The 14,932-nt window shown below is 42.5% G+C and overlaps 1 protein-coding gene across 1 annotated transcript; it reads right to left on the bottom strand.

The window, feature by feature from the left end:
- Positions 1-1,520: 1,520 nt before the first annotated feature.
- On the bottom strand, positions 1,521-14,054 carry ZNF599 (zinc finger protein 599). The gene is made up of 4 exons (XM_006184661.3): positions 13,609-14,054; positions 11,277-11,403; positions 9,854-9,949; positions 1,521-3,680 (listed from the first exon to the last, which is right to left on the bottom strand). Exons 1-4 carry the CDS (start codon positions 13,624-13,626, stop codon positions 2,155-2,157), a joined length of 1,767 nt encoding a protein of 588 aa, XP_006184723.1. The 5' UTR covers positions 13,627-14,054; the 3' UTR covers positions 1,521-2,154.
- Between the last annotated feature and the right edge of the window lie 878 nt (positions 14,055-14,932).

Below are 14,932 nucleotides of genomic sequence, written 5' to 3'. Positions count from 1 at the left end.
TTCAAAGCCGATGAGACAGGCTTGTTTACAAGGCTGTTGCAAATGAACCTATATAATACAGATGGCCTCCAAAGTCCAACTTTGAATTATTCAAATACCATGCAACCTTGCTATTGTGTTGCCAAGGGCAACTTTAAGTGTAAATCCCCAATGGGGTACAGAGCCCCAAATCCACAGAAACCGAAAAAGAAAAACCTGAACTGTATGACAGTCCACTGTAGGTGAAATAAAAACATTTGAAAGATGTCAGAAATATACTGGGATTTGTTCCACAACTGCTCATCCAAGAAGTTGAAAGCTATCTCCAGGCAAAAAAAAAACCTTGCCTCCAAGGGTTTATTAATTTTGGACAGTGCCCCAGTCCATTGCCATGAAGAACTTGAAAATGCCCACTCCAACTGAGATGTTCTAAATGCTACATCTGTTATCCAGCCTCTCAATCAGAGCCAAATAAAAGCACAACATGAGGGAGCTTTTTAGCAAAGCTCTCCACACCAACAAGGAGAACGCCATGATGGAGTACTGGATGTCGTCACTGTATGCACTGTTGTGTTGGCGCAGCCTGGGATAATATCAAGGAGACTACTATCATTAACTGCTGGAAAAAATGCTTGTCTGGACTGCCCCCCAAAATTTCAAAGGCTTTGAAGGTGTTACAGAAAATATAAAGGACAAAGTCAAACACAATGCCTTTCACATGACATATAAGTAAAATAGGCTTCAATGACTTGACAGAGATGTGGAAGAAATTCTGGCAGAGAAGGCAGTAGAACTCACCAACAAAGACCCGGAAGAGATGGCAATACCAGGCAGCGACCTCTCCTTTGGTTTTCCTGGGGCAAGCCGAGGCCAAGAACCTTATCCACACAGTGCACTGCCCCGTAACACATCCTGCAGCTTTATCAAAATTAGAGTTTTAGCTAATGTTAATCTTTAATTAATTTTAAATTAAAACTTAATTAATCTTTAATTAATTTTAGCTAATTTTTAATTTTCCTAGGACCCTCTTTGCATGACTATACTGTACACCATAGTGTATATGTTCTTTGCGTGACTGTACTGCACAGCACTGTGTACTTACAGTGTTTATAAGTTGACTGTGTATGAGTACTGCACATACGTATTGTTTGTGTGACTGAACGATTTAAAGCAGTACAATTAACAATGGAATACTTTACACAAAATGTGACTGAAGTACTTATTATAATGAAATATTGCATGTGACTCATAAGAAACATTTATTACATAAGGTGTCTTTAAATGGGAAAAAAATTCCATAAAAGGTTATGTAATGATTGGCTGATGAAAATGTGAAGAGAGGCTCACAGGAACCTAAACCTGTATTGCTGTTAGGAGCAATGTTCCAGTGTTCACTAATTCAGTGTTTGTGATGAACTTATAGAATACAACTACCATGAGTAACAAGAATTGACTGCAAATGTGTGTGTGTGTATATGTGTGTCATGATTCAAGCCTTCATATTTCTCACAAAGACTTATGCTCAAAGGTAGACATGACAATGTTTTGTAATAGGGAACTTTTAATAAATGTTAGCAGAGCTGCATCAATGGTCACACTCTCCCGACTATGGATATATATTAAAAAAAAAAAAAAAGGGATGAGGCCTTTTTATCTCTCATTCCCTCTTCATCCCCCTGTATACACACACACACACACACACACACACACACACACACACACACACACACACACATGACAAATTGTCAGACGCTTGGTAGGGAACTCAGAAAGCCACACATGTATTTCTTTTTCCTTTACTGCATCTCTTCCGTCTTTTAAAATACTCTTGAGATGGCTTTGTAGTGTAAACATAGGCAGACCTGTTGCTGGCATTTCCCCCCAAATGCATGATAAACACGGAATCTCTCTTGTGGATGACTCTCAGGCGCAGTGCAGAACTGTAGGCTGGGTCAGTTCCTAGCATGACCCGTTAGATGACCTGCTACAAAAAGCTTTAACAGAGATGACAATTACGATGCTCCTCTTCCGTATGGATTATCAGGTACTGAGTAAGATATTCCTCTGGCCAAAAGACTTCCCTGAATAGTTATATCCAAAAGGAAAGGTATTCACCAGTAGGAGTTCACAAACATTGATTGAAGTGAACACTTACAAAAGGCCTTCCTACATCTTTTAAACTCTGGTGTGAATCTTTCGATGGTGAGTGAAGGATGAACTATGGCTGAAGGCCTTTCCGCATTCACTGCATTCAAAGGGTTTCTCTCCAGTGTGAGTTCTCATGTGTTGAGTTAAGGCAAAGTTGTCACAAAAGGCCTTCTCACATTCTTTGCACTCATAGGGTTTTTCTCCAGTGTGGATCCTATTATGCCGAACAAAATTTGCGGGCTGGGTAAAGGCCTTTCCACATTCTCGGCACACATAAGGCTTTTCTCCAGTGTGGATCCTCATGTGTCGAGTAAAGGAAGAGCTATAGTAAAAGGCTTTTGCACATTCTTTACACTCCAAGGGTTTTTCTCCACTGTGGGTCCTATTATGTCGGATAAAAACAGAATGGTGTGTAAACGCCTTTCCACATTCACTGCACTCATAGGGCCTCTCACCAGTGTGAATCCTCATGTGTTGAATTAAGGAAGAACTGTCACAAAAGGCTTTCCCACATTCTTTGCACTCAAAGGGCTTCTCTCCAGTATGGGTCCTCTTATGCCGAACATAGGTGGAGCGGTGAGTAAAGGCCTTTCCACATTCACTGCACTCGTAGGGTTTCTCTCCAGTGTGAATCCTCACGTGCTGAGTGAAGGATGAGTTGAGGCAAAAAGCTTTTCCACATTCTTTGCACAAAAAGGGTTTTTCTCCTGTGTGGGTCATATTATGCTGGATAAAAGTGGAGCGGTGAGTAAAAGCCTTTCCACATTCACTGCACTCGTAGAGTTTCTTTCCAGTGTGAATCCTCATGTGTTGAGCGAAGGAAGAACTGTAATAAAAAGTTTTCCCACATTCTTTGCACAAAAAGGGCTTTTCTCTAGTGTGAGTCATATTATGCTGGATAAAAGAGGAGCGGTGGGTGAAAGCTTTACCACATTCTTTGCACTCATAGGGCTTGTCTCCAGTGTGAACACGCTGGTGCTCTGTGAGGTGAGACCTGCGTTTGAAGGCCTTACCACACTCAGTGCACTTGTACGGTTTTTCCCCAGTATGAAGCCTCGTATGTCGAATGAAATCTGCCATGTAACGACAAGCTTTCCCACATTCACTGCATTCATAAGGCTTCACTCCGGCATGAATCTGTTGATGCCGAACAAGGGCCCAATTCTTGCTAAAACCTTTTCCACATTCCTTGCATTTGTAGATGTTTTTCCTTGCATCCATCACAGGGTCTTTTCCTGGTTCTTGGGAATCACGTTCATGTAGAGCATCTTGTGTAGTGACTTGCTCCTGTAAAACCCTTAAACACAGACTATCATCTGTCTCCAAATCACCATATTTATGGCTCAGTTTCCTAGGGCATGTCTCCTTGTTGGGGTCTGCTCCTGGCCTCAAGTTCCCTTCCTGCATTTCCAACAGTCCTTCCTGATCCCTCACTTGCCCCAACCTGGAATGCCTTGAGGTGCCATATGTCACTTGTTCCTCAAAAGGGGCTTCCTCAGTGAGGGCCAGCTGAGCAGCAGTAAGCTCTGTGGTCTCGGGTTTTGCTTTCTCACCTAAAGGAAATCCAATGTAAGAAAGGTGTCTTTTAGTGATATCAACAGAGAACAAAATAAATTACCACTTTAGTGGAAGAATGAAGATGAAAATAAAGCCTTTCCTGCCTATGGCATTTTAAAACCCAGGTTTACAATTTTTTTCTTTACTAATCCTTAGATTCTTGACATCTTTAAAAGGTAACCCAGGAGGAAAAGCTGGGGCAGGGGACAGACAATCTGGAGTGGAGACTCCTCCTCACCCCCTAGAACAGGGGCGGGGGGGCAGGGTAATGATCACCCCGTGTGTAGTGACTGTGCTCCAACATCTCATGGTGCCATGACAGCACATAGAAAGTGCACCCAACCTGGCCAAGATGGGAGACAGAAAGAGGTCAGTGGAGGCTACCTGGTGAAGGTGCTTGCTTCTAAAGGTGAATAGGAATTCCCTGACAGAGGAATGAAGAGAGAGATTATAGCAGGTGACCAGAAGTACAAAGGTTCAGGGCCTTGAAAGAATGCTGAATGCCAGGCAGAGAGAAGAGGATGTTAGGATGGTGGAGAGGTAGGCAGAGACAGAGAAGAAACAAAATCTCAGAATTCTAGACTGTGCAAAAGTGGGGGAGGGTTAGAAGCAACTGGGTGGACAGCCTGAGTCTACTATACCTGAGTAAAGACTAGGTGAATAGACCTAAATAGACAACATCTAGATCAAGTAAACTAAAAACATATTGCATGAATGGAGATTTACATGAAAAAAAGGGATTAATAATATAAAGTTGTCAATTCTTCTCAAATTCATCTATAAAATTTAATACAACTTCAGATAAATCTCAATAGGGTTTTTCATGGATATTGACAAGCTGATTGTGGAATTTATATAAAAGAACAGAGAGACCAGGATGTCTCTGAAGAAGAATAAAGCAAGGAGACTTGCCTTTTGAGGAATAGGATTATGATGAAATTTTATGTATCAAGGCACTGTGATGTAGCACAGATGTAAGATAAGCTGTGAAACTCTCAAAAGGGAAAAACAGAATTGGGAGCTTAAGTGTACACAGGGAACTTTGATATATGACAGAAGTAGCAGAGAGGCCAGTGGGAAAAGGAAGGACTACTCAATAAATGGATAAAGAAAAATCATTTGCCACACGAAAGAAAATGGAATTGTATTTCTACCTCACACAACACAAAAAAATCAATTCTAGACTGATTAAGACTTAACTGCCAGTAGCTAAAAATTAAAAACTTAATAAATAGTGAAAATGACTGTCTTTTAGACCTTGGGAAAAAGGAAGATTTCATAAACAGCATACAGAAAATTCACTAGAAAAGAAAAGACTAGTCAATCTGACTAAACTAAATACATTTTTTTAAAAGGCAAACAAACAAAGGTGGCTATATTAATATCAGATAACAGACTACAGAGCAAAGAAAATGAGACAAAGAGGGACATATAATGATAAAAAGATCAATCTACCAGGAAGACATAACAATCCTAATCTGTATGTACCAAATATCAGAGGCAGAAAACACATAAACCAAAAACTGAGTTGAAAGGAGAAATAGACAAAAACCACAATTACAGCTGGGAACTTCAACATTCCACACCCAAAATGAAAACTGAGCATATTATGCACTGACATTTCCCAGAAGATATATATTGGCTAATCAACATACAAAGAGGTGCTCACACTTCTTAGATATGAGGGAAGGGCAAGACCATTTTATACTCACTTGATTGAAAAAATTTAAGAACCTGAAAATAGCAGGTGTTGAGAGGGGATGAATCCATGGAATTGTTCATACAAGGCAGGTGAAGTGTAAAAAGGTGTAAGTAACCACTTTAGAAAACAAGAGGGCATCATCCAGCGAAGTTCTACTTTTGCTTACCTTATAATACAAAAATTCTAGTTCTGGGAATATTACTAAGAGAAATTCCTACATATGTGTGTGAGAACATATGTATGTGAATTTTCATGGCAGTACTGTCTGTGGGTACAAACAACTGGAAACAAGAAAATTCCCATGAAAATGGACAAATACATTGTGTTACACACATGCAAATGACTACAGAAGGACAAAATGAGTGAACTATAGCTACATGCACCATGAACTGTCAAGTAAAAAGTGCAAATCCTGTAAGACAGCATAAACAGATACTTTTTATAATGTTCAAATAAAAAAGCAAAATACACACACATAAGTACAATGAAACAATTTTATTTTGGGGGGAATGCCTGTTTTTAATGACATTATAAAAATGGTATGTACACATCTCAAATTAATTTTTTTTAGCATTTTTTCATTGTTGTAAAATATATGTAACATAAAATTTACCATTTTGAAATGAAACAATCTTAAAAAGCAATGAATAGACTCGAAAGACTCAAATTACCAAAACTGATACAATAAAAAACAGGATATCTGAATAGCCCTGTATTTATTAAAAAAATAAATGTTTTGAACTGAATGTTTGTGTTCCCCACAAATTCATTATTGAAGCCCTAACATCCAACGAATATTTGGAGATAAGGCTTTATAGAAATAATTAAGGTTAAATGAGGTCATAAGGGTGGGGACCTGATCTGAGGGAATTAGTGTCCTTATAAGAAGAGACACCAGACGGTTCTCCCTCTCTCTCCCACCACCCCAGCACCACGTACTGCACTTAGAAAAGGCCATGGTCTCTCTGTCTACTTACAAGAACACTAATCCAATCATGGGGACTCCACCTGCAAGACCTCATCTAAACCCAATCACCTTCTAAAAGCCCCATATCCTAATATCATCACATTGGGGGTTAGGGATCCAACATACAAATTTTGGGAGGACACCAGACATTCAGTTTATAACAATGTTATATGAGAAAAAGCATGTAAGTCAATCAGCACAGAGCATGGCAACTGTTTGGTAAACTGTAGACCATTATCTCTCTTCATTATTATAGTTGTTGCATTTGTCAATCAGAATGTCAACAGTGACCTGGGTGAGAACATTTTTAGTGCTGCAGTTCTGAGAAGAACCATTACTGTGCCTCAAAGAGTAAAGGGGAAGATACCACCTGCTCACCAGTATGTGAAGCAATGAGGACTCCGACACATGGGAGTGGGAATGTGAAGTGGCACGAGTCACTTTGAAACTGATCAGTCATTTCTACTAAAGCCAGTCATATAACTACACCATTATCCAGCCAGTCTACTCACATGCATACCCCCAACAGAAGTCTGTGCTTATATTCAACAAAAAATATGATCAAGAATATTCATAGCAGCATTCTTCATAATATTCTGAAAATGCAGACCAAGCCAAATGTCCAACTTCAGGAAAACAGGTATATGTAATCTATTAATTCACTGAGATACGTACAGTAAGAAGCCAACTCCAAATATATACAACCACATGAATGAATTCCAGGGTCATAATGATTATCAAAAGAAGACAGACATGACAGTATGATGTGCTGTGGGGTTTCACTTATAAGCCTTCAAAACTAATCTATGGCGACAGAGTCTGAACACTGGTTACTTTGGTAGAAGAGGGTACTAACAAGGAAGGCGCACAAGAAGCCTGTCAGGGGCTGGAAATATACTTCTTGACCTGTGTGGAGGATACTCTGGTTTATATTTATGTAAAAATTTCATAATGATGAAACTTTAAGATTTGTACATTCATTATGTGTAAATTATACAAAACCTCAGTATAAAAATTAAAGAATAGGAAAGGGGAAGTCTAGGACTCAGGTATAGATATCTCTTCTGAGAATGAGAAAACTCCCCCAAGAAGCGTGGCTGTTCAGGTGAAACAGAGTCAACGACGTTTAGATGTTGCTGGAGAGCAAAGAGTATTTTTTAACGTTTCCCCCAAGTGTCAGAAACTTACACTGTGTTTTTTATGTTGAATAAAGAGAAGATGGAGACATAGAAGAGGTAGGAAATAAATGAAGAACCATGTTCCCAGATATAGTGGAGAGACTCATGTATGCCTTCCCATAATCCCTGCCTCATCGTGTTCACAGTTTTATAATCACCTCTGCCTGAATCCTAGCAGGACCTTGATTTGCTTCTAAAGAATAGAACGTGGCGAAGGTGACAGAATAATGTAAGATGTAAGAGATAAAGTCCATGTGTAGCATCCCTCTTGTTGGAGTCTCTCCCACCATCACTTGATTTGAAGAAGTAAGCCGACATGCTGTAAGAGCCTATGACTGCAGCTTTGCAGAGGACCCAGCTAAGTTGTGTCTGGATTTCTGATCCACAATGAGAGAGAATAAATGAGTGATATTTTAATATTGAATAATGAATGACTTTTAATGTTGCTATACAGCAATAGATAACTAATACAGCTGAGAAGGTAGGTGAAAGTGTGATCTAGGCTCTGCTGGGAATTAGCCATAGCTGGGGACAAGAACTCTTCCACAGAGGTGAGCAGGAAGCTGCAGGGATAAGGCAGCTAGGGTTAAAGAGCAAGAAATCAAGTGAATAGCCTTTATTTTCAAAATGAACTAGGTCATATGCTGAGATGTCAGTGGCTAGGGAGGTGGTGATATCTGGAACAAGATGTGAGTGGACAGGGAAGCAGATGTAAGACACAAATCTGGTCAGAGGCACAGAGCAGATACGAGGGGACCAGTTAGGAATTTGTTAGCATCATGCAGGCCAAAGATGAAGGGTGATAATGCCAAAACTGATGGAACTGGGAGAGGTAATGGATTCAGGAGATCTGTATGATGAAAAACGGTCAAGATTCAGCAATGGCTGGATATTGGGTGTGATGAAGATGAAGGCATCGAGGGGCAGTCCAAGTTTGTTTTTGGCTTTCTCAACTTATTGAATGGCATGGCTATTAACTAAAATGGGGAGATGAGAAGAGTGGGCAAGATCACAAGGTCCTTTTCAGGCACGATGGGTGTGAGGTGTCTTTGAAACATTCAAGTGAAGATGGAGAACTGTGGAAAGAGGTGAAGGTTTGAGACAGACTCTGTGGGGATGAGGAGGGGATGGCCAGAGACACTCCCTGGCTGGCTAAGCAGCCTGAAGGAACCCTAGAGGGGAGAGATCTTGAATCGCATTGGCGCTGTCCACAGACTGGATGAGGGGCTGACATGGGCAAATGTCCCCTTGAGGTTTTACAAGACAGGAAGGCAAGAAGATGTTAAAGCTAAGGACTGCTTCTGAATATCTGATTTACACGTGGAAGGATTGATGCATGCAGGGATGTATAGTAAATAAATGACTGGATGGAGGTGGAAAAGGGTGAGATGCGAAGTATAGCTGGAGGTAATCTGCAGAAGAAGAAAGGACTGTCTTTCCTGAATCTGGGGGGATGCTGGAGGTATCACTATTCACTATTCATTATGACTAATAACACTTGAATATTACCAGTAGGTAACTTTTGTTAAGCCACTTACTTTGAGTCAGGTAGTGTGCTTATAAGCAGTTTCATGCTATCCAATTACATTCCCAAACAATCCAACGATGCAGGAACTATTATTATTATCTTTTTCTAATGTAGGCTAAGTTTAACAGACTGAATATATGTTCATCATATCCCTGCCCTTTTCTCCTTGGACATAAAGCTAAACCACATTTCCCAATTTGATACAAAGTACAGCCTAATGCCCAGTTCTTGTCAATGGAATGTGAACGGAAGTGATTATGTGTGCAAGTGTACATGACTACTCCCCTTCTCTCCTATTCCTCTTGGCCAGTTGGATGATGCCAGGGCAACCTTACAGCCACATACTGACAACAGAATGCACCTGGGTCCGTGAATGGATATGTGGTACAGAGCTTCTCTGCTGGCCCACATTAAACCATGGCACAAATGAGGAATAAACCCTAAATCTGTTGACGCACCAAGATTTTGGAGGTGTACCCACCAAGATTTTGGAGATTATCTCTTATAGCAGGAAGCATTAATTCAGCCTAACTTGTACGTCAAAGGCGCAGCGAGATCATGCAGCTTCTCCAGAGTTATGAGGCTGGTGAGAGGCCAAGCGTTTAGAGACTGTCTCTTACCCACATTTCAACCCCAGTAAAGGAAAAGAGTGTGATGGGAGTGGGAAGATAGGGAAATGCAGTTCAAAGTGCTCCAATGACCACTCAAGACCCCAGGAAGGCCACAAAAAGAAACTGCCCATGGAACGTCAGACACTGATTCCTTGGTAGTCTGCTAGCTGCCATGTGACCTACCTGAATAGGTGCTTCTGGAGAGGCCTCTCTTCACTGTCCACAGTTCTTGCCCATGCTCTGGCAGGTGAATCAGCTCTGGTTTGGGAACAGGATGGCCTGTGCATGGAGAAATAAATGAAGCATGGGTATATAAGGAAAGACAAATGGAACAGTCTCAAGTGTACAGCCGTATACACCTCTAACACAATGCCATGAAACTCCAGAAAGGGGACCCCTCCTTCCAGAGGGTTTTCCCTGATTAAATCAGCAGGATTCAACCTTCCTCATGTTTCAGAACTACCAAGACATGTCTGGTTTGGAGCACAACAAATTAAACCAAATCTCTGGGCATAGAGACTGAGCACTGGTTGTTTTGAAAGCTCCCCAGGTGATTCTGCTGCCCAAGGATGGCTAAACACACTGGACTAAATCAACTGATAGTCAGTGGCCCGAGGTAGGCCATGACCTAACACTGCTACACATTCTGAAGTAAAAGTCTTCAATCCAGACTGGAAAGACAGGGCTGATGTGGGGACCTGCTGCCCTAGTTGCTGCTGCATCATCCTGTGGCCACATCAAGGATGCTGGCCTGATGACCTGGACCAAGGAGAGAAACAGCCACCTCAGGGCTTCTCATCGGGTGAAGTAATCAACTCTTCACAGAGTGAAACCAGTATGAGGTGGTTTTTGCAACAGGTAGCCAAACACATCTTGCCAAATGTGAAGACTTAAAGACAGGAGAACTCTGGAGAGAAGTCACTATTTAGGCACCAGGACCCACAGAAATTTTGCCTAGAAAATCCTGTACTTCAAGCCCGATGCACCCAGTTGTCACTTAGCAAATGTTCACAGCTGTCTGCTACATGCCTGGCACCGAGCTCAGTGATGGGGTGGTGGAAAAGGTGAACCGGATCTTCCTTTGTCTCCATTAAGGACTTGAGCTCCCCTCAGGGACTTGGCTGGTGTTGGCGTCTCCACCTGGAACACCTGCTGTGCAGGTACCAGGAGTCAAAGAAATCTTCTAGACTGTGTTGGTCAGAAAGATACCAGTAGCACTGATGATAAATACCTTCCTGTCTGTCTAATTCAACCACTTCTTGGAGAACCTCCCATTAACACCAGGTCCTGTTAACTGGGCTGTGAGGACACTGGACCCAACCAAGCTGAATTCCAGATTATGAGAATCTGGAATAAGGAAGGATGTCAGATTGAGGTCAGCTTGGGTTGGACACTTGGGTAAAAGTGTTGAGGAGAACTGTTTGTTATACAACAATCCGCGATGCAGACCAAGGAAACCAAGCAAGAGAAGGTTAGACTAGAACATGCTGGGGCTGTGGGGAGAAAGGAAGGCAGGTTCCTGGGGTCTTCTCAACCAGCCATGCTGAGAGAGAGGGAGGAATGAAAGAGGCTGAGGGTACTCCTTGGAACAGAGATGAGGCCTTACCCAGTGAGACCAGGAGGCCACAAGTCTCCAGCATCACTTCCTGGTATAAGGTCCTCTGGGCTAGGTCCAGGTGTCTCCATTCCTCCCCAGTGAATGTTATGGCCACATCTTCAAAAGATACCAGTGCCTGGAAAATCAAACAGAGGTGGTGGGGTAGCTGTATGACTATTAGATGAGATTAGAGCCTACTGCTTGGTTAATGGTAAAAACCCAGAGAGATCCAAGGTCTGAATCACTGGGTATCTCCTGAGGACCTAGCTCTGTGCTGGGCTCAGGAGGGAGGGAGATGGTGCCTTTGACAGAATACAAAGGTGTGAGAGAGAAAAGCTGCCTATATGGGAATCTGCTGGAGAGTGACACAAAACTATGATAATCCCATGAAGACTGTGAAGAATAGGGAAAAAAATAATTCAGGTAATGGTAATAGTAGCAGAAGCCGAGCCTCACCGGTCTGCACTGCTTGCCTGCACCTAAGGGCTTCAGACGCTGTGTTAAAGCAACTAAAATTCTCTAGGTCTGGAGCCAGACTTTCCAGGGTTTAAATCCAGCCTTTTGAACCAACACATACTAATTTCTTTGAGCCTCAATTTCTACATCAATACAATAATAGTTCCAACTTCACCAAGTTGTTGTGGGAATTAAAGCAAAAATGTTCATTACTTATTTGTATCTTAGATGATTGATTTATTGAGTATGTGTTATTACATTTGACTGTCTTTTATGATTGGATTATGGCATTCTGTTGATTCTTATTTTGTGGTTGGCTTTATTCCTTTGATAACTATGTAATTTAAAAAAGCTAAAGCTCTAAACTGTTCTTAGAAACAAAGAACAGTACATATATGTAAATTAAATAATGTATATAGAAATAAAATATTATGTTTATAAGAGAAAATAAAGCGAAAATGTTCATAAAGTAAATACCACAGTGCCCAGCAATGTCAGTGTTCAATTGTGTTTGTGAATTTCATTAATTCTCCCACAACCAAGGAGGTAAACAACATCACCATCTTTATTTCACATCAGCAAACAGGGGCTCAAAGTTAAGCCGCCCAAAGTCACATGTCTAATGAGAAGGGGCAAGATTTGAACCTAGGTCCCTCTGGTCCAGCCATGATGGGGGAGGAGAGTTAGATTTAATCGAAGTATGGTGGGAGCCCCAGAGGGAGAATCTTTCATTCATTAGCCACTTATTGAACACCTGGTATAGGCCCAGCAGCTTTAAGCCTGGGGAGAGAGCAGGAGCTCACATTCTGGGTTTAGGGAAAGATTCTCAACAAGAAACTAAGTAAACAAGCAAGATAAAGTCATATGACCCTAAGGCCTCTGAAAACAAACAAAAGAGAGTAAGATGACTACAAAGATTAGGGGAGACTTTAGATGGGGCAACTGGGGAAGATCTCTTGAAGGGGACACTGGAACCAGGATGGAATGAAGTTAAGGAGAAAGCCAGTTGAGGAAAAATGGATAAATAAGAGAAGTCCTGAAGGTGATTAGAGCTATGATGAAAGGAAACAGGTTGGCATGCTGAAGAGTAATTTAGGGCCTGTCCTTTGGTTTACATCCCACAGACATAACATTCCTATGCACTGTCATTAATGAATATCGCAATGGATTCATTTTCAAATATATGTAAATGTATTAGGAAAATTGATTCACTGCGTAAGTGGCAAGCCAACTTCACTTGTAGTACTCAGATGGCATCTGCAGAGAGAAATCCAGTGACTATCCTATCTTCCGGCTTATCCAGGGAACTTCCACTTCTATTAGAAGAGCAGCAGTTCCAAAAACGCTGCTCCCACAAACTTCTGCTCTCAAGGCTCTCTCATCCCTTCTCCCAGCTTTCAGCTGGGTTGAGGCCTGAGGCAGGGAGGCATGAGGGTCACACTATGCCTGGGGTGAGTCTAAGATAATATAGCAGGACCAGGAGAGTCTCTCTGCGAAAACCACATCCAGAGTGATGCTCTCTGGGTCGTGCTAAGCACTGAAGGATACACGTCACACGCTTACCCTCTCCAGTTCCCTCAACTAAGAGAGAAAAATTGTTAATATTCCGATTTTAGACCCAAGGGAATGGAGGCCAAGAGCAGAGAATCGACAAGCTCAAGGAAAGAACCAGAAATGGGCGCCTCTCTTTATAATCCCTAGCCTGGAATGAGAACTCTGGGTTGGATGTGATTAGAACTGTTGCTCCCAAACCCAATTCTCACAGGTCCTCCAGACTCAAGAGTATTAAGAGGCGAAGAATCCTGAGATTCCCAGTAACACAGCGAATGGAACTGTGCGGACGGCGACCCCAGCGCACGTGAAGTTGCAGAAACCCTCCACTCACCAGCGCCCGCCCCGCCATGGGGCCCAGTGGGCAGAGTTGGACCGCGAGAGGTGGCGACAGAGGCCGGTCCAACGGGCTCAGCCGACCCCTCAGGCCAGCCCTGGGCGGGGGCACCTGGGACCTGTCTCCTCGGTGTAGAAGGCGCACAAGGCCCAGGGCGCCGCCTCCGGGAGCTGCGGGGACCGAAGACTCGGGCCGAGGCTCGGAGAGCAAATCCCGCCGCAAGCGGGGTCACGGTTCATACAAATGCATGGAGGTGGGCCCTATTCTCCTCACTGTCCTTTGCTCTGTCTCGAAGACCTTTTTCTGAGAAGCAGCCACCGCCCGGTGCGCCAGCCACAAAGGCCGGTAAGGACAGGCCGGCCACTTCCAAACGACGCCCGATGACCGGACGCCACCCGTCTTGCCCAAGCTGCCGCAGGCAGCACACCCTCGCTGTCCGTCATTGGCTCAGCGACCGCCGCTGACGTTCGAAGCACTGCCTTCTGGGTAGTGTAGTTTCTGGCTGCATCCTGGTGAACCGGCCGCACACTTCCAAAGAGGGGGCGTGGCTTCGCTTCCTCTTAAAGGCACACGTACAAATTTCCGTGGCCCTTCAGGCAACACCCCGCCCCTAAAGGTCTCTAACACTTGCCTCCGCCTTCTGCACTGCATATTGCTGTCCCAGCATTTCACCAGTCTGAATCAGGATTTACAATGAAAAATGAAGATTATTCTTTAGTAGCGAAGTTATTTAAAAAATGTCCCCCTAATCGATGGTTTCCAACCCACAAATCACATCAGCATTACCTGGGAATTTGTTATAAGACCTCAGGTCCCCCTAAAGAACTACTGAATTAATACTCTGGCGTGGGACCCCGTATCTGCGCTTAAACAAGCCCTACAAGGGATTTTAGTGCTCCAACACAGCTGAGAACCAGATTCCTTAAGTTCCAGAGAATAATTGAGACAAAACTACCTACTTCTTGGGAGACAACTAAAAAGTGCACTAAGCCTGGAACATAATGATAAGTACTTAAGAGCTATTGCTGTCATTAATATTACTACTTTATATTATTAATATTATTGGCAGTGTCTTCACAAGGATCTGGCATACACTGCTGTGGGAGTAAATCCGATATACTTCTTTGCAGAGTTATTGGTGATATTTGTCAAAATAGGAAATATATTGACTCTGACTTAACAAGAAGCCTCTTAAGTAGTGTTTAAGATTTTCACTTAATACAGCATTGTACCACTTGGCTCATTTTTTTTTTTTTCTTAATGGCACATGCAGTAGGGTTTCATAATCTATAGGTAGACCTATTATAGGCAAAAGGATACT

The sequence above is a fragment of the Camelus ferus genome, chromosome 9 (genome assembly GCF_009834535.1).
Source record: "Camelus ferus isolate YT-003-E chromosome 9, BCGSAC_Cfer_1.0, whole genome shotgun sequence".
Taxonomy (NCBI): Eukaryota; Metazoa; Chordata; class Mammalia; order Artiodactyla; family Camelidae; genus Camelus; species Camelus ferus.
Note: the sequence above shows the minus strand (reverse complement) of the source record. Positions and strands in the feature narration are given on the sequence as shown.